Source organism: Hippoglossus stenolepis, chromosome 6 (assembly GCF_022539355.2).
Source record: "Hippoglossus stenolepis isolate QCI-W04-F060 chromosome 6, HSTE1.2, whole genome shotgun sequence".
Lineage (NCBI taxonomy): Eukaryota > Metazoa > Chordata > Actinopteri > Pleuronectiformes > Pleuronectidae > Hippoglossus > Hippoglossus stenolepis.
In genome coordinates this window covers 1,682,693-1,702,057 of record NC_061488.1, presented here as the reverse complement: position 1 = coordinate 1,702,057, position 19,365 = coordinate 1,682,693, and the positions used below count along the sequence as shown (strand labels likewise).

Sequence of the window (19,365 nt, the reverse complement as noted above, 5' to 3'; positions counted from 1 at the left end):
TGCGCTCAGAGTGACAGGAGAGCCGACCAATCAGGGAGGGCGGTGTTTCATCAGACAGCTGACGTCACAGACAGTCAAACATCATTTAACTTTGAATTCAACAAATACGTTTGTGCTGCAGCTCCTCTGGAAACACTGAGACCTCTGAACTGGATCCAACAGGTCCTCTGAACTGGATCCTGTTGATCCTCTGAACTGGATCCAACAGGTCCTCTGAACTGGATCCTGTTGATCCTCTGAACTGGATCCAACAGGTCCTCTGAACTGGATCCTGTTGATCCTCTGAACTGGATCCAACAGGTCCTCTGAACTGGATCCTGTTGGTTCTCATGTTGGTCGAATCAGTTTTTCCTCTAAAATGAACAATCATAACTTGATTTATTTCTAAATGAAATTGTTATTACGAGTTCCTACAGCAGTAACCTTCAGTGCTGATCTGGACTCCCTCTGAATATCTAATTGTAAATAAGATCAAGAAAGTGACTTTCAAACTGATTCATCATTTTTATCACAGGATAAAAAAGTGTTCTGTTCATTTGTCAACTGGTTCCAGAAGATTGTTCCCACTCGATTCTGAATTATCCCTCTCCTAGGAAAATATGTTGTTTGGCTTTACTAGTTATAAATTAAATCAAGTGAAAAATCAATTCATGCATATTGTTATTTATAAAGTTTTAAAAATTTGTACTATTACTAATAAAGTCGAGTCAGGCAGTAAAAGTACTTGCAGACCGTTTTCATCTTTTTATTTCATTTATAACCTCATAAACATTTCTCATGTTATTTTCTTACAGAACTGCATGATGGGAAACAGACGTGGACAGAATGGAAGGTAGTGGCCGGCCACTAACCAATAACCTGCAATCAATCCATAATCAATAATCAATGATAACTAGGTACCAGAAGTACAACAGGAAGACGAAGAGTCCACAAACATGCTGCTGTTACACCCACAGAGAGAAAAGAGAGGTGCTGGTGATACTGTTGTCATGGTAACTAACGTCTAGTGGTTGCTATGACAACAGTGAAACCAGCATAGGAGAATGAGGCTCAGGGAACCTGGAGGTCACCATGGTAACATGCTGCTCCAGAAACCCCCAGTTCCTCTAACGAGAAGTCAGTGGGGTGAGCGCTCTGGTCACGAAAAAAAGATGTCATTCAATTACATGACATCACCACCTAGTCTCCTCTGATTGGTTCTTTGACGGCCGTATTAGACGCATGTAGATTTAGGTTTGTTAAGGTTTCTATTCCACATGCCAACATATGAACAGTGACAGTTTCATGCATGTTTCAGCCTGTTCTGATGGTCTCCGTGGTGACGGCGGCTGCTTCATGCCTGTGGTTGTTTTGTGTCAGATAACAACCGATCACCTGAACCCTGACGTCTGGTTAATGACCCTCAGGTAACAGCAGCTTCTGACAGGAACAGGAAGTCTCACACTCACGTGGTCTGAAAAGATGGAAACTGATGTAACATCACAGCGACGGACAAACAGCGTCACCAGCATCAGGTCGACCAGGAAGTACAAAATTTAAAACATGAAAAACAAACCAACGACATTTTCATCATCATCTCATCATCATCATCATTTTCATCACCACATCATCATCACTTCAACAATTTACTGTGAGCAAGTTGTTTTGACCAGAAGCTAATGCTAGCTTGTGGTAACGGGAAAACATTTGAGCAAACCTTCAATTTTTGCTAAATTACCCACAAAGCTAGAATGTAAAAAAAGTCCCTCATATAATAATAAATTATTCATCATCTCTTTCATCGAGTAAAACTGAGAGAAACGGACTGACGTCATGTTCAGAAACAAACACGACAAACAATTAAAAACTTAACATAGATGTGATGAACAACTTCACCTTCACCTGAAAACTCAACAAATTCAAATACATGTAGAGAAAATACAACAAACCACTGTTCAGCTGTGTCAACACGACCAGCTAAAACCAGTTAGAACCCGTCAGGCCCAGTCAGAACTGTTTAGAGCCTGTCAAGGCCAGTTAGAACTCGTTAGAACCAATTGGGACCAGTCAGGACCAGTTAGAACTAGTGAGGACCATTTAGAGCCAGTCAAGGCCAGTTAGAACTGTTTAGAACCGGTTAGGACCGGTCAGAAATGGGACCGGTCTTCAAATGTTTCTTGCAACAGAAAAAAAAGTTAAACTCAAACAAACCTAAAACAAACATCGATTGCTCAAATCAGATGGAAAGATTTTCCCCTGATGACGACTCGGAGGATGAGTTTCAGGCCATTTCCTTCCACTGGGGGACGAGAGGACGACACGCCGAGTCCTCGTACATACCAAGAACACGCTGAAATCACACTGTGACAACCAGAGCTGCGTACAGGCCGAGCACCACAGCGACTCAGGAAGAATTCAACATTTTGTAGAGTCACTGGTTTCAGATGGATATCACAGAAACATGTGTTATCCTAGCTTAGCACAAAGACTGAAAGCAGGGGGGAACTGTTAGCCTAGCTCTGTTCAATGGGGGTAAAGTAACTGCTGGTATTTTCTGATATGCTAAGCGGTTCGATTTTAAGATTTAAAGTTAAGTTGTGTTAGCATGCGAAAGGTGATCTAATGAAATCATCCCGTTTCTCCCACAGTTAAAGTTTACAGGCTAATCACAGATTATCATTATAAATGTTATTAGCGCTCAGTCAAACTGTAGCATTTAACAGCTTTGATGCCTTCAGCTGTGTTAGCTAATTTTTTACTAAACAATCACGAATTTTCACCTGATCTTTTGACATCTTTTGTTAAATGGCTGCTTCCAGTCTTGATGCTAAGCTAAGCTAACCAGGTCCCGGACCTATCTGAAGAGTGACAGAGATGAAAGGTAAGATGACACAGACCCAGGGAATTTATCAAAATGTCAAATTGTTCCTTTAACCTTTACCCTGTTAATCTCACCTGTGGAACCAACATGGCCGCCGCAGGGCTCTGGCTGTGACCTTTGACCTTATCACAGTCACATGACCAGGGTGGGGCAGGGTCACAGGAGAATAAATTATATTTACAAAAACTTTAGTCTTAGTTTTCTTCTTGCATCAAGCAAACATCGAACACAACCCGACTCATAACACAGAAATATCCAACGAGAAGTTTCGTCTTTTCACTCAGATTCTTTAGAATCACAAGAACAATATTAACAATATTCACTTTTTTCACTATCAAAACACTTTGTCCAAAAGAAATGCTGCAACAAGACGAGTCCGTTCATGTCGGCTCCGTCTAAACGCTGGAAATCCAGGAAACAAGAGTCCATGACTCCTGCAGAGGTTCAGAGTCCAGTTTGGTTCAAGTCTTTAAAATTCCACCGATACTTTACATCCAACTCCTAAAACATCTGCACCTGCATCAGTGTCCTGCAGGGGCCTCGAACTGAGGCGTTCATCTTCAGTTACTAGTTATTAATAATTCATTACTTTGTCATCTGGCCATTTGAAAGAGGAGGCGTGTAATACTCTTAAATAATTATCATCAGATACAAAATGTAAAATTTTATTTTATTGAATTCTATCTTTTTTAATGGAATTAAAGTAATTATGTAACATATAAATATATTATGGAATATTTAATACTGTATAATTAAGTATATCTGATTATACACATGTGAAGGTAAATCAAAATCAATAAATATGTAAAAATATAAGTGAAAACAACGTGATCATATTTTCTCATAATATCGTCAAATAATTTCATCACTTCTCACTTTTCTTATTTTTTATGACAAAACTATTTGAAGCATTGCATGTTACATGATGTCATATGATATATAACATTATTAACATGTAATAATGAGAGAATATCTTCAAAGTGTGAATTAATAAAGCTGTATTTTTTTTATTTTACTTCATGATGTGGGAGGTTTCTACAGGAAAGTGATGACAACCTGCAGTACCATGCTTCACCTGCAGAGAGCAGACCAGCCACAGAGCTGAGGTTGCAGGGAAGTGTAGTTTTGGAGTAGTGACATCACGAAGGGTGAAATTTGGATTTAAAAAATGAAACATCTTTAACCTCCATCATATTTTAACAGTTTCAACAAAACGCTGAAGAATCTTATCATCTCTTACTTCATCGCCCAAGAGCGTAAGAACCTCAGGTCACTTCCAATGTTACACGTCATGATGTTATACAATCAGACCTGTAAATATATATATATATAAAAACCTCTTCAAATAACTGGGCTCTTAGATCATATATTTCCAATATGAACTGTCTCCTCTTTTTTTGCTCTGCGAAAGTTTATATTTATTTTAGATTTTATATATTAAAAGTCTGTAATGCAGCAATGTTGTAATTACTGAACTTGTTGCAGGTTGTGTCAAAACATTAATATTCATGTCTTAATGTACTTTTAGTTGCAGTACCCTGATCCACCAGCAGGAGGACTGCTCTGACTGACACACTGAACAGGTTTTTAGGTGCAGTACTGTGAGTGGCCACATGGAGGTGAGTGGACACTGCTTCCACCACTCGAGCCCATTTTCATTTTCTGGAAACTGTCGGACCTTTGCCGCTCCAGAGAAACGTTAAATACGTTAAATTATACGATAAATTAAATTAGATAAATTAACAGTAACTCACAGTAATCTTCTGAAAACTGGACGTCACAACAAACATCCAATCAGAGAGCTCCAGACTCCTGTGGCCATGAGCTCATTGGATAAATTCAGGTATTTAAAAAAACTTTGGAAATTTGGGTCAGTTTCCTGAAGATGACACAACGGTGATGGCACAACTCTGGGTGGAGGCATCTCCATAGAAACAGCAGCTGGGGCTCATGGGAGGTGTAGTATAAAAACAGAGGGAGGAGTTTACTGTGACCACATTTATAAAAGTTACCTATGTAACCAGAGGCTCCACCCACCTCACCTCACACGTGAAAGGAGGAGGAGGAGAGAGAGAGAGAGAGCCATCTTGTGTTGACAGCAGGAAGGAATCATGCAGACGAAGCACGCAACTTTAAATATACAGAGTGTGTGTGTGTGTGTGTGTGTGTGTGTGTGTGTGTGTGTGTGTGTGTGTGTGTGTGTGTGTGTGTGTGTGTGTACCAGTGACTGTGTGCACTGGTTTGTTCTGGTTTCCAATCAGGATTGATCATCATCTAAAGACCCCGCCTTCTTAATTGCCATCATTTCTCGACTGATAGAATCACGTGTTCTCGCCCTCTGCTGCAGCTACTAGCTCCTCCCCCTCTTCCTCCAGACTCTCCACAATTGGGTGGTGGACCTGAGGTTCCTCCCCCCTCCCAGCCCTAGACAAGACGTCCATCCATCGCCGCTGTAGCTCCTCCCCCTCAGCGTAGAAGTACAGGGTCAGGTGACTCTGGGAGATCTTGAAGGCGTGGCGTCTCTCTAGGCGGTCACATGACTCCGGTAGAGAGACTTCAAAGCCAATCAGAGGAACGCTGCGCTGCGCCTTCACGTCCTGTTGGAAACGACATAGAAACAGAATCATGGGTATTAGAACATCGACAAACATAAAGAGAAAATAAAGCAAGACCAGTTTCAGTGTTGCCATAGTTACTGTCTGTACAGGGTTGTTTGTTGTGATGGTTCACGTACCTGCGGCGCTCCGTAGATGTAGAGCACCAGCGGCTCGTTTTCAGGGATGACGAACCAGGCCTTCTGCCAGCCCCGCCCCCCTCCTTTCTCCATGTGGTGAAGAAAACTACAGATCACACTGTTCTCTGCCGCCAGCGAGGCCTGTTTCTATGGAAACAACAGAGACACACTCAATGCTTTGTGGATCCATCATTGACTTGTATATTTCTGAGGAGTCTGTTTTATGGTGACGTCACAGTGACGTCACAGTGATGTCAAAGCGACGTCACACTAACCTCCAGGATCGAGCGCCTCCTCTGGATGCTGCTGGTCAGCGTCGCGGGCGACGGCAACACTCCCACAAGTGCAGCGTAGCAGTCGACACAAACTCGATTGGTGCGATTGTTGTCGTACGACAGACGAGCACGAAACTCCGAACATTTCCCACAAACCACCTGGTTTCAACAGAGACAAACGGACAACAGGTGATTATTGCTGCATGTCTGTGGTTGTTATGGAAACAAAGATCAGATGTGTCACAGTGCGATCTGTCCCCCTGTAACTTCCTGCCTAGACTGAATTTACTGATGTGTCTGTTGTAGTTTTACTTCCTGTTTTTGTTATTTTGTCCTTGTCCTGGATAAAATGGACAGATCTAACTGGACCGGACTCTGACTCTCTGGTAGCTGAGTGATGGACGTACGTGTCCGCAGGCTTTACAGTGGTGTCGTCTCTTGGTGATGGAGTTGAATGGCTCCTGACACTTCATACACAGAGTCACTTCCTTCTCTCTGATCGGAGTCGGAGCTCGTTTCCCCAGTTCCACACAACTCTGAAGAACACAAACACAGTCAGCAGTGAGCATATATGTGTGTGTATGTGAGTGTATATATGTTTGTGTGCGTGCGTGCATGCGTGTGTGTGTGTGTATGTGTGTGTTACCGGGGAGTGAGGTGGTGTGGACTCATCCTCTCGTAGTGAACAGTTCAAATGTCTGAAGCTCTCCATCGTCTGCTCGTGTCTCTGGATGGTCGCCTGGATGGCCTGAAAACACCACACACACACACACACACATTTTGTGTTTTTACTGGACACATGTAAACATGAGGAATTAAACAGCCCTGACATCACTGAGTTTACCTGGATCCAGTCTTTCTTGTCTTCCTCTGTCCTGCAGAGACAAACAGAGAATGAGTCAGAAACATCCGAACCAGCTTCATGTGTTTGTTCCATTGTTTCATTTGTTTTGGTTTCACATTGTAATTTAGGGAGCGAACACTGTAAACGAAAAGAAACCATGGTTCAGTTTGATCTGGACCCAGACCACCTTTTGGTCTGGACCCTGGTCTGAGGAACATTTCCCACAAAAGTCTGAAGGTCTGAGGAAACCAGGTGTGAAGGACTCCTGAGACTCAATGTGATTGTACCTGGCCTGAAGCTCCAGTGATCTCTGCTTTCCACAAACCAGGAACGTCCTGGGAACTGCAGCTCCGCTGGGCTCCTTCAGCGGGGGTGGGGGGTCAGAACAGCAACATCAGGACCACGGAATCCACCATGAACCACTTCTACACACACAACACCACCCCCCCTCTACAACATGCTGCAGGTGTTATTGTCTCACCTCCATACCGTCCACGTCAATGCGAGCACGGACACCATACTTTGACCAATCAGACGCAGCTTTGGGACGCAGTACAGCAGCCTATCATTAAACTGCAGAGAGAGACACATGTCACATGATACTGTCTCCATGGTAACATCCTGTAAAACAGTGAAGGAGACAGAGGACAGAACAGAACCAGTATGAGGTATCGGTCCTGCGTAGTCCCGTTCTTGTTGGACAGTTTGAGGATGTATCCTTCTTTGATCAGCTCATTAGTCGGGTTAACGATGTCTTCTTCTCCTCCCAGTAACTCGTACACCTTCAACAGCTTCCTCATTCGCTCCTGGCGAGACAGACGAGGGGAGTCAGAAGCATGAAGCAGCAGCTGTTTGTGACGAGCTTCAGAAGGTTAATGAGTGAAGGGTCACGACCTCTGGAGTCACAACTGTATAAAACTCTCACCATCTTACTAATGGCGGCGTTCGAGTGTTCGGCTGCTGTGGCGATCAGCTCCAGAGACTCTGTGGAGAGAAACAAGGTGTGGTGACTGTGAGCTCCACTGATCATCAGCTGATGTTAGCTAATGTTAGCTAATGCTAGCACAGTATTAGCATCACTGTCGCCACATTGATGTTGGGGTGCGTTTGTTTCTCGTACTCTGGGCGTCCCTGTGGTCCGGGGCATCCTCTGGCAGTCGGTGTAGATAATCTTTGAGCAGCAGCTCGTAGCGAGGAATCCTCTGAACCGGCTCCAGCATGTGATGTTGCAGCGTCAAGTTCCCACAGCGATCCTCCCTCTGCACAAACACAACAAACACACACAGTTTTACACAACAACACACGCAACGACAACAAGACCAGTGCAGCACAGCGGCAGCGCAGATCTGCACCTGGATTTCCTGGATGATGGTCTTAAACTGAGCCGATCTTTCCATCCAGGTGTTCACAAGCTCCATGGCCCGGTCAAAGTTCTTCACATACTCTCCGTACATCTTCATGAAGGGAGCCAGCTTCTGCAGGATGTCCCCGATCCGTGGGTTTGAGTCCCTGAGCACAAAGGAGGAACAAAGTCAGAATCAGTCCTGAGGAGCAGAGCCAGGAGAAGACAATGAAGATGAGGAGAGAGTCTTCCTCACCACTCCTCCATCCGCTTCTGTAGCGCTGGCAGCAGGAACTGTTGATGGAAGCAGTAGATGGAGCAGATGTTGGAGAAGATTCCCTGAATAACGTCACAGGGGAAGGAGGAGCGAGACCGAGCCTCCTCCAGGAGTCTGGCACAGAAGACCTGCAGGGGGAGCCCGAGGGGAGTGAACATGATGAGCAATTTCGCAAATGAATCCAAATAACTTCCCCAGGGGGCGCTGTGCCACTCCTTTCAACCTCTCTGGAGGAGAGGGTTGTAATATCAAACTGCGTTTCTACGGCAACAGAAACCGAACCAATGATGTGAGACAATAACAAAGACTACGAGAGGTGGTTTAGGTTCAGCTGACTAACCTGGTCCAGGAGGTGGAGCTTAGAGACGTAGGCGATCTCAGTGTGCAGCAGCTCGTTGGCGATGTTGAAGACCCTCTGCTGGACGGACATCTGGACAGACACAGACAGACACTTTATCAGATTTATCAAAACCAAGAAGTTTGATGTTAGCAGTTGGCTCGTTAACCAACCAATCACGTGAGTCGACATCAAGTCAGAAAACTTCTCTTTAAAATAATACTAAAAACTTTATACTAATAATAAGTATTTTCCTGTGGTTGTCGGGGTCAGTGAAGGCGTCTCACCTCAGCAGAGTCCTGCCTGTCGGTTTTGGGAGGGGCCAGCACCAGTGTTAGCTCCGCCTCCTCCTCCTCCTCCAGGTCACTGTCTCCCTCCTCAGAGAAGTCCCTCCTCCTCCTCGCCACCCCCCTCGCCCCCAGCTCCTCCCCCTCACCCTCCCCAGCATATGAGGACGAGCTGGAGAGGCGAGGGAGGAGGGCGGGGCTGCAGGGAAAAACCACTCCCCCTTCCTCCACGCTGGCGAAGCACAGCTCCTCGCTATGCGATGGCGAGCTGATGCTGTCGATCCCACTGTCCCGATTGGCCAGCTTCCCGTCTGTCTGTGAGGAGGGCAGCGACAGACGCTCTGACGGAAGCTCTGATTGGTCAAGAAGCGGCGGCTGCTGTTGCTGCTCCCTCATCTCCACAGCAACCACATCGTCCTCCAGGTGTTTCTCTGAGGCGCTGTAACCTGACTCCATAGACAGACGTTTCTGATGGATGTCATTACCACACGCCGCCGCCAGCTCTTCATCATCTTCGTCATCATCGTCTTCATTACGTAGTTCACCCACCTCACCCTCCACTCTCACATCATCGTGACCTTCAACCTCAGAGGGCGGCTCCTCACCTGGTGGGGGAGGGGCGGGGGCTGATGATGATGGTGGTGAAGAAGGTCGAGAGGAGGAGGAGTCAGTTATTCTGGGACACAGAGCCCCCCCGCTGATGTCAGGGACAACGATGATCTGCTCGCTGTGAACAAACAAACAAAAAATAATAATAATAAACAATTACCACACATCAATAAACAACAGTAGACAATTAACATACAATAATAAACATAATAATAAAACAATAAAATCTAAAACGCCAAAATCACACCTCCTCTGGACCAATCAGAACTCACCGTTCAAACTTCTCGATAAGTGACAGGACACAGGTGGGTGAGGCGGTGCCCTCGACACGGGTAGGTGGAGTCCGCCCCCCCCTGGGGTCGACTGGGAGGGGTCTATATGGCGGAGGAGGTGGGAGGGGCTTCTCCGGAGCCTTAAGGCGTGGCCTTGACAAAGCTGTCTGCTGCAGGTGGGGGGGCTTTGGGGGGACTGTTGAGGGCAGGGTCAGAGGTCAGTTAGTGATGTCATTAATGTGTTTTCTATTAAAATACAAATGAAAGTAAAGCTTGTCACCCTGAGGTTTGGGCCCCGGCAGCGGGGGCCGGTTCTTGCTTGGTGGTGTTAGCGTTGTAGCCGGCAGCTCTGGTGGCCCCGTGTCGTTGACCAGCAGGAGCCCCTCAGCTGAGCTGCAGCGCTCTGTGAGCGGTGCCCCTCCATCCAGGGAGGCGGGGCCTAAAGAGTCTGAGCTCAGCTGCTCAGGAACGTCAGCATCCAGCGCCCCCTGGTGGCCGCACGGTGAGCAAGACGGCTCCAGAGAGAGACCCTTTGTCAACAAGCTGGGACTGGAAGAGGAGGAGGGACCTGGGAAGGGAAGGATGGGGCAAATGATATTAGGTGCGTTACATCACATGTCATTTAGCGGACGCTTTCATCCAAAGGGACTTACAATTAGTGCATTCATCATATATGAGGGGCCATTTAGGGGTTCAGTATCTTGCCCAAGGACACTTCGGCATTCACAGGGGAAGACTGAGGGATTGAACCACCAACCTTCTGGCTGGAGGACAACCACTCTACCCCTCAGCCACAGCCGCGTTCAACTTGATCAATTAACACAATGCATGCTGGTTAGAATTTTTGTCGGACTTCATCCAGTGCTGCAAAACGTCACACGGTCACATGACCTTAAAACATGGGGGGGGGTTCAGTCAGATGCAGTTGTTCTCCTCCAGCTGCAGGACACAACTCTGCTCTGATTGGCTGAAGGCTTCACTGACTTTTGTATTTTTTCCAGGAATGCTGCAAATCGGCCGTCGTGCTCGTCTCACTGAAGCAACCAGAAGTAGACACAAGACCACGCCTGTCGCCACGCCCAAAGACTGCCAAAATAAAGCGTCCTATAAAGTTTCAGAATAAAATCTTTATTCTCTTAAAAAAAAAAAAACACCAGGAAGTGTTTACACTAAATGTTTCTATAGGTCGAATTCAACTGGACGAAAGTGACCGAGGGTCGGACGTCTCATCGTGGTCTCAGCTTCAGAATGAAATGGTAAATGGTCCGTGTTCATTTAGTCTTGATAAGACTCAAAGTGCTTTTCAGAACAGTTTCACATTCACAAACATACTGTGCATCTTTGTGCAGCACTTTCTCTATGAGAAGAGGTCATTTTTGGGCTTCAGTATCTTCTGAAGACTGGGATCAAACTGCCGACCTTCTGGTTAGAAGACGACCGCTCTACCCCCTCAACCGCAGCCGGCCCAAAGTGAAATTGTGTCTCTTTATCCAATCAGCTTTCAGGAGACACCAGGATTCAGCCAATGAGCTGCAACTCTTAACAAACCACAAACATCTCAGTCTTTGCCTCTGTGTGGAATTTATTTCAGTTCAGCACTGAGACGTCATCTGGAAGCTATTACTGAGAGAGTGTGTGTGTGTGTGTGTGTGTGTGTGTGTGTGAGAGAGAGAGACCACAGTCTACTCACATTTCTGTCTCAAGTCAAATAAAACTAAACTCTGTGAGGACATGAAACATATTTAAACTTCATTTACAATTACAAAAAGCAGAAAACACACATGTTAGTGCAGCTATCCTTGTTGGGACACTAACTCACTTTGGTCCCCAGTAGCTTTGGTCCCCACAAGGTCCCAGAAAAGGTCTCAAAGAAACAACAAAAGCATGTAGAAACACACACATCATCATCACCTGTGGGATGAGGTCACAGGGACATCACAGCGTCCTCACTGTGACATCATCCTCTTTATTGCACTCACACTCTGAGCAACATCGGCTGTAAACTGTCATGTTACAAACGTGTTTCTGCTGAGTCGCTGATTTATTCTTTCGCATCAATTATTCATGTTTAGAAACCAGATCATCGTCAATACTGAGTCACGAGCCGAGGAAACCGTGACCTCTGACCTCAGAGGAGCCTCCTGATCGGATTGGTCGCTCCGTCCTCCAACATAATCATAATGAGTCTGATGTTGTGGAGATTCATCAGGGTTAAAGTTAAAGGGAGTAAGTCAATGTGTGTGTGTGTGTGTGTGTGTGTGTGTGTGTGTGTGTGTGTGTGTGCAGATGTGAACATGATGGGAGAGGTCATGGGAAAACATCAACAGGCTAATGTAAAGCAGATGGTGTATGTGGGCGTTTGTGTGAGTGTGTTTTCAGTCAGTGCATTTCCATTGACTACAACTAAATTACCCAGAATTCTTCCAATACCATCAAGTCGCACATTCCGGTCCATCTCAGTGTGAGTTAGTTAGTTGGTTGTTAGGCTTGTTAGTTGGTTGTTGGGTTAGTTAGTTAGTTGGTTGTTGGGTTAGTTAGTTGGTTGTTAGGCTTGTTAGTTGGTTGTTAGGTTAGTTAGTTGGTTGTTGGGTTAGTTAGTTAGTTGGTTGTTAGGCTTGTTAGTTGGTTGTTGGGTTAGTTAGTTGGTTGTTAGGCTTGTTAGTTGGTTGTTAGGCTTGTTGGGTTAGTTAGTTAGTTGGTTGTTGGGTTAGTTAGTTGGTTGTTAGGCAGGTTCGTAGATTGGATGTTTAACCTTGTTTGTTGATGTGAATCAGACCAGTTATAAATTTGGCCACTAAATTAACGTGTGAAGAGACAAATAACAAAATTCAAAACATGTTCAAAATATTTGCATCAGTGTGTGTATACACTGTGTGTAGTGTCTGTCTTCAGTTATGTGGCTCAACGACACAGCAGCAACCGTGTGGATTCATTTCTGTTCCGGCGACTGGTCGAGCGTTCAGGGTGCGACACAACGACCCTCAGGTAGGTAGACAGTTGATGTTGAATCCTGGTAGAACCAACATCATACGTTGAGCATGTTTCCTACGCTGTGACCTACATCCCACCTGGCGTACAGCTGCCTAGATATTAACTTCACATCAACACCGGCCACAGCAACTGTGATTGGTCTGATTCCACGACTCAGTCAGGTCAACGGTTGTTCAACAACTATTTTCTCCAACTTCATGATGAATGTTTGAGTCTCCACACACAGCGACACAGAGAGTAACTGACCAACCACTGCCACAGAAACAGAGTATGAACAAACTGATTTTAAAATATCTGGATAAATATTTCTCTACCCGGTGGATTTTCTCCCTCTTGATGGAACTAACCAAACCATTTCCTGGACCGACTAGTACTAGACGCACAAAGGTTTTGATGTATTGTGCTGCAGTGTTTCAACATCTGTCCATGTCATGGAACCAAAATGAGGTTCTAGCATCTTTAAGGATCTTTAAATCGTCCTTCCGGTTGTTCTGTGATTGAGAAGGTTCTGGTGGTTTCTGGGCTGATGAGATTCTACAGGTCTTAGATGGGGTTCTAGTGGTTTTCCCCACAAGATGATTCTAGTCATACCTAAGGATCATTGAGTGGATTATATGGTTCCTTTAGGTGGCTGTAGATGTCCCTGAGGAGGTTCTAGTTTAAACGTTTCTCATCGTGAACTCTGCTTGGTTTGCAGCTGGTTTGGGAGATTCTGTAAATCTTCACATGTTCCTTTAGGAGGTTCTATGGGTCTTTCACGACATCCTAGCAGCCACAGAGGTGGTTCTATGAATCATTCATTTTTCGTAGTGTTGAGGAGGCTCTACGTTCTTGATGTGGTTCTAACCTTCAGGGGGTTAATGGTCATAGAGGAAGTTATGGTTCTCATGTGTTTAGCTGCATTTCTACCTGAGCGTCTTCAGTCTTCACACAGATCAAACCAAGTGAAGTGGTTTGATCTGGACGAAGAGGAACAAAGGTTCCGTTTCTGCATCTGACAGAACAGACAGAACCTCTGAGCTGATTCCAGCTGTTTGACCTACAGACGTTAGAGTCTGTTGATTCACCTTCATCACTATAAACCGCCATTTTAATGGTTAACGTGCGTGCGCGCGCGTGTAGGGGGTGTGTCCGTCTGTCTGCAGAAACACACACACACAGTCTGTGCTGTAATTAGTCTGATGTCTCGTGTCAGTGATGATGGGATATTGATTATTGATCAGGTGACGTCAGACGGATCATTAACAGCAGCAGCACAGACACATCTGGCAGACGCAGTCTCGTGCAGCCACACTACCCTACATCCACTGCGGCGAGATGTCGGTCAGTGTGTGCGCGTGCACGGCACACAGTGGGGACGCGCGTATGCCATTCCCATCATCCCCATCAACAGGATTATTGTGACCCTCTTCATCTTCATCATCACCACCATCATTATCATCATCATCATCATCATCATCAGACGAGGGATGAAGCTGTACGCACGCCCGTGCGTGTGCACAGCTGCAGCTTCCTCCCTCGTGCAGCGGTTTCCAGTGTGTGTGTGTGTGTGTGTGTGTGTGTGCGCGTGCGTGCGTGCGTGCGTGCGTGCACGCGCGTCACTCACCCCTGCTCAGGCTGCTTCTGTCCATGTACATCGCGCAGCACAACACGAATCCGGTCATTAAAGAGACGTTAGTGCGGAGAGAGAGCGGCTCTCCCGGTCCACAGCACGAGCAAGAAACCGGTCACACACACACACACACACACGCGCGCACACGCTAACACACACACGGACCGGAACCACCTACACACGGACGGTCCGGACACCGCCGCAGAGCCGCTGCAGGACGGTTAAGTAGGTTAGATCCGATCGGTTTGTTCAGTGGGTCTGCCCGGTGAGAGGGAGGCGGGCGGCGGCACAGAGGGAGGGAGGGGGGGGTGGCAGAGAGAGCGAGAGAGAGAGCATCCTCTCTCTCTTCCATTTTGGTTTCCTTGACAACAAGTAAAGAGGGAAGAGAGAGGGGTAGAGAGAGCAGTGGTGACAGTATAGGTGTGTAAATGTGAACTCTCTCTCTCTCTCACACACACACACACACACACACACACAATTAAAATAACCATTAAAAAATTCTCCCTGCGTTTCCTGCTTCGAGCTCAGGTTCTCTAACAGGGATCAGAGCTTCTCCTGTTGGTTAGCATCACCATCTTATCAATCGGCATCTGGAAGCTCCACAGGATCTGAGCTCGATCACTCAACCCCCTTTGGAGGTGTCCTTCATTTGGACCTCAGGACTTCCAGCCCATACTCTGCACAGATGTACCAAGTGGCTGACACACTTGGTTGTGTTGTTCCATGTCGGCCATCCCAGCATCTTTGCGGTTTTGTGCGCTCAATCGGCAGTCATCAATCGTTATGTGTGAACGATTCAAAGAAAGGCTCGCCAATACGTAGACGACAAGTCGCAGACTCCGATCGGCCATCCAACCTAGGGTTAGAGCTAGATAACCCTAACCTGCAGAACAAGGTGAAGGTACATGTAGCGGTGCGGCGCCCCCTGATTTATTACATCGCACACTCAGTGGTATCAACCAATTAACGTGTGCGTGGGGGACAGTAACAAACTCAGCGCAGCTTTGATCAACTGCATCAGGAGTTAGGTTCGCACAGAAAGAAACTGGATGTCTGTCGGGTTCAGGTCGGCTCAGACGGGTTGGGACAGAAGAATGCGTCCCGAGCAGTTCTCTATTCTTTACAACTGTGACGTCCAGTGAAGTTATATCACTTCCTGTGTCGCTCTGCAGCAGGAGGATCAGTCAGACTCACTGTGTCGCAGCTCAAGTGTGTTTTCATGATTAAACGTAGTTGGGGAACAGTCCGGGTTTCTCCTGGTCAAAGATTGTGTAGTATGAACTCACAACAGCTGCAAGACTCCGGATCCCCATCATCTCATCACATCTCATGCAAAGTTTGTGGGACTAATAAAGGATGATCTTATCTTAAATGATCTGACTTCACTTCGTGTCTTATCTCATGTTATTGATCTCACCCTACTTTACCTGATCTCATCTACTCTCATCGTATCATTGTCCGTGTAGTGACTCAGCTTCACAAACATCTCATCTCACCTCATAATGTCTCATCTAATCTGATGTCATCGTATCTCAGCTCCTCTCATACACACCTGTACCTCCAGCTTCAACATGAACAGACTCAAGAGGACACTGATGACAGTTTGGCATATCCCAGTTACTGAAGAAGCTGGGAGAGGGTCAACCAATCAAACACAGCCTCATTTCACTAAAACAGTGAAACTCCACCCCCCTGAGGAGGACCAAGAGATGGAAAAACCAACACACTGTCATCATCTGACAGGGGAGGAGATAAAACTACAGGCTGACCTCTGACCTCTGACCCATCCCCTCCCCCCCAGAGCAACAGTGAGAGACCCAGTGACCTAAAGAGAGTGAAGCTCGCTCGTCCCCCAGGACAGATATGAATGTTAAGACAGAGTGCTCATGAGTGTGCATGTGGGGGGATTCTCGTGTGAATCCAAACATTTCATGTGTGACGTTGTGATTTTACACATGTTTGTATATCTATCTTAGTGAAGACATTAATTGGCATAAAATCGAACCCTAAAACCAAGTGTTTGTAAGTTGTAGGCTCAAAATGACACACACACACACACACACACACACACACACACACACACACACACACACACACACACACACACACACACACACACACACACACACACACACACACACACACACACACACACACACACAGAGAGAGAGATGCTGAGAGGACCGGGGGTGGGGGGTCATGATCATCACATTCTCACAGGACAACTCTGTGCTTTTATTTTCAAATAAAATGATAGAAATGAACCTTCATTAATCCAGCTTCTCACACACACGTATTTGTTTCTCTGATAAGTTTAGATCTAGACGTTCGATGACTAAAATCCTTCACCTGGTTAAATCATATCATTAACTACAATCATTGCCCTGAGGTTGTATGTCTCTGCCAACTAACACATGACCTTTAACCTCCCAAATTCTAATCAGATCATCCTCAAATTCCAACTGGACATTTGTACCAATCTTAAAGGGGACATAGCATGCCCATTTTACCACAAGTTGATATGGTTCCTTGGGGTCTTAATGAAATGTCTGTAACATACTTTGGTCAAAATACCACAAGGATCATATAAAACAGCTCCTTTTTACCCTGTATAAAACAGCCCTCCACAGAGTGACCTGTTTTGAGTGCCTGTTCCTTTAAATGCTAATGAGCCAGCTCCCCCCTCTCCCCCCATGATTTTAAACGATATAAATTACATACTTTATATGATATAAATTATCAAATATGCATCCCATACTTTGTATTCCCCTTCTGTTGTCCTGGAGTTTTAATTTTCCCAATCACATAATGAAATGTCCCCCTCTGCCCCCCCACTACAAGCACACAAGCAGACAGACAGAGAGAGAAAGAGAGGGGGGGGGGTGGGGCTATGAAGACCATCATTTACCCCCGAACCCCGACATTCAACGGGTACAACAACAAGCGGAGAAAGCAGAATCGCGGGCTGACGACACAAAACCCAGGAAGCTCAATCGAGTCACTCAAGCATGACGTTTCTGACGTAGAGGAACCATAACAAAACGCGCAAGTGTTTTTTCCCCAGAGTTTTTGGGTTGGTAGACATGAGCCAGATACCCACATTAACCTGTAGAAGCAAATTTTCATGATATGTCCCCTTTAAAGAAACGCACCAAGATTATGTCGGACCAGAAGAGGAGGTCTGGATCCAACTGAACCGTGGTTCTGTTCGTTTGCAGAGTGAAAACACTTGTTCACCAATCACAGGAAGTAGAGACAGCATTAAACAATAGAAGAAGAAGAGGAAGCAGCTTCTTCACCTCCGACGATATGTTTGAACCACGAGGACGTTTATTTAGTGCATTTGAACTAGTGTGGAGTACTGTAGATTACTGTGGAGTACTGTAGATTACTGTGGTACTGTGGAGTACTGTAGTACTGCGCCTGAAGTTGCTGATGCTGCTAGTGATACCATCATGATGTTACCATGGCAACCAAATAAAGCTTCATTCCTTTTTCTCCATTCAAACAGAAAGACTACCACCCCCCCAACTGACAACACGCCCACGTCAGACGCCGTCTACAAACCAATCAGAGTGAAGTACAGGTAGACTCCGCCCACGTAGGTGATGACGACAGGACGTACGTATGTCAGACAAAGTTCTGTAGTCACTAAATTACAATGTGAAACCAAACGTAACAGATCAAATGAAGCTGTGGAACAAACATGAAGCTTCAGACTCTCAGAGAGGAATCGTCCTCATTCCTTTAAAGACCTGAACCAGAACCTGGTTGTTTATTGTCACAATCATTTTGAGACGTTGCCAAAGAAGTTATGAGATTTTAAAAAGCAAAGTCTTAAATGTTGAAACAAACCAAACGTTCTGAAGTGTTACGTCCACTCACCTGTCCTGCAGGTGGAGTCACTGAGCGGCTGTGTGGAGCTCAGGTGGTACGAAAACCTCTTGGTGCTGAAGTGACTGGAGAAGGAGGTGGGGGGAGGAGGGGGGAGCGGGGAGCAGCGAGGTTCGTTCAGCTGCATGACCACACCTGCAGAGGTACCTCAGTTCATACACGGACACGGGTAAGAGGTCACTTACAGTTTGTCTTCTTCCCGTTTCCACATCTTTTAAAACCAGGCTTTTATTGTGAAGGGTTCAGCAGCATCGTGTTGGTGCCATGTGGAGGTCTCTCACCCTCCCTCTCTCTCCCCCATCCTCCCCCTCTTTTCTTTCCTGAAAAACAAACTTTTAAGAATCTTCTGTTCTTCATCTCCGACCCTCACAGATCCAGACGAGTCCCGTTAACACAACAAGTCCACGTCCGAATCTTCAGAGCAGCAGCTGATCCCAGAGCAGATGAAAGAATACGATTCCTCATGAGCTGCCTGAACGAGTCCACTCAGCTCTTTTTCTTCTTCTTCACTCAGAGTCTTTGTCTTTCAATTCAACATCACTTAGTCTGAGCAGGCAGACAGAGAGAGAGACACGTAGAGACAGAGACAGACAGACGGGAGACAGACATGTCTCTCTCTCTCTCTGTCTCTCTTTCGTCTGCTTCAGGCTTTTGTGTGAAAATCTAATTTGAGCTTCAGACCAACACGACTCCTCCTCCTGTGTCCAGACATCTGATCCCAGACCAGCCCCCCCCACATCTGTTTCTCATTTTCTGCTTCCTCGTTTGTTTTTTTATGTTGAAATTCGAAGCAGAAGAAAGATTCCAGATGTTTTTATTTTTATAATTTCCACTTAGTCTTGTCCATGAGACGTTAACTTGTCCAGTAGAGGGCTCCACCTGCCTGCAGGTTTCACACAGTGTGAACTTCCTGAGATGAGTCATGTGACTCTGTCTTAACGCTGAGAAAACTCTGCCCACTGTGACCATAACCAGTTTCATCCAAAATGACGAACTGTCCCCAATCATTGTTTGTATTCAACTACATTTCC

The 19,365-nt window shown here is 45.9% G+C and overlaps 1 protein-coding gene across 1 annotated transcript; it reads right to left on the bottom strand.

Moving 5' to 3' along the window:
- Positions 1-729: 729 nt before the first annotated feature.
- On the bottom strand, positions 730-19,302 carry fgd1 (FYVE, RhoGEF and PH domain containing 1). The gene is given in 19 exon segments (XM_047340427.1): positions 730-5,457; positions 5,595-5,741; positions 5,870-6,028; positions 6,277-6,405; positions 6,516-6,617; positions 6,714-6,744; positions 7,001-7,081; positions 7,196-7,238; positions 7,241-7,286; positions 7,373-7,519; positions 7,639-7,697; positions 7,834-7,972; positions 8,066-8,222; positions 8,312-8,460; positions 8,673-8,762; positions 8,957-9,683; positions 9,838-10,033; positions 10,118-10,405; positions 18,326-19,302. Coding segments are annotated over 19 exon segments (3,102 nt in total). The 5' UTR covers positions 18,462-19,302; the 3' UTR covers positions 730-5,181.
- Positions 19,303-19,365: the final 63 nt, after the last annotated feature.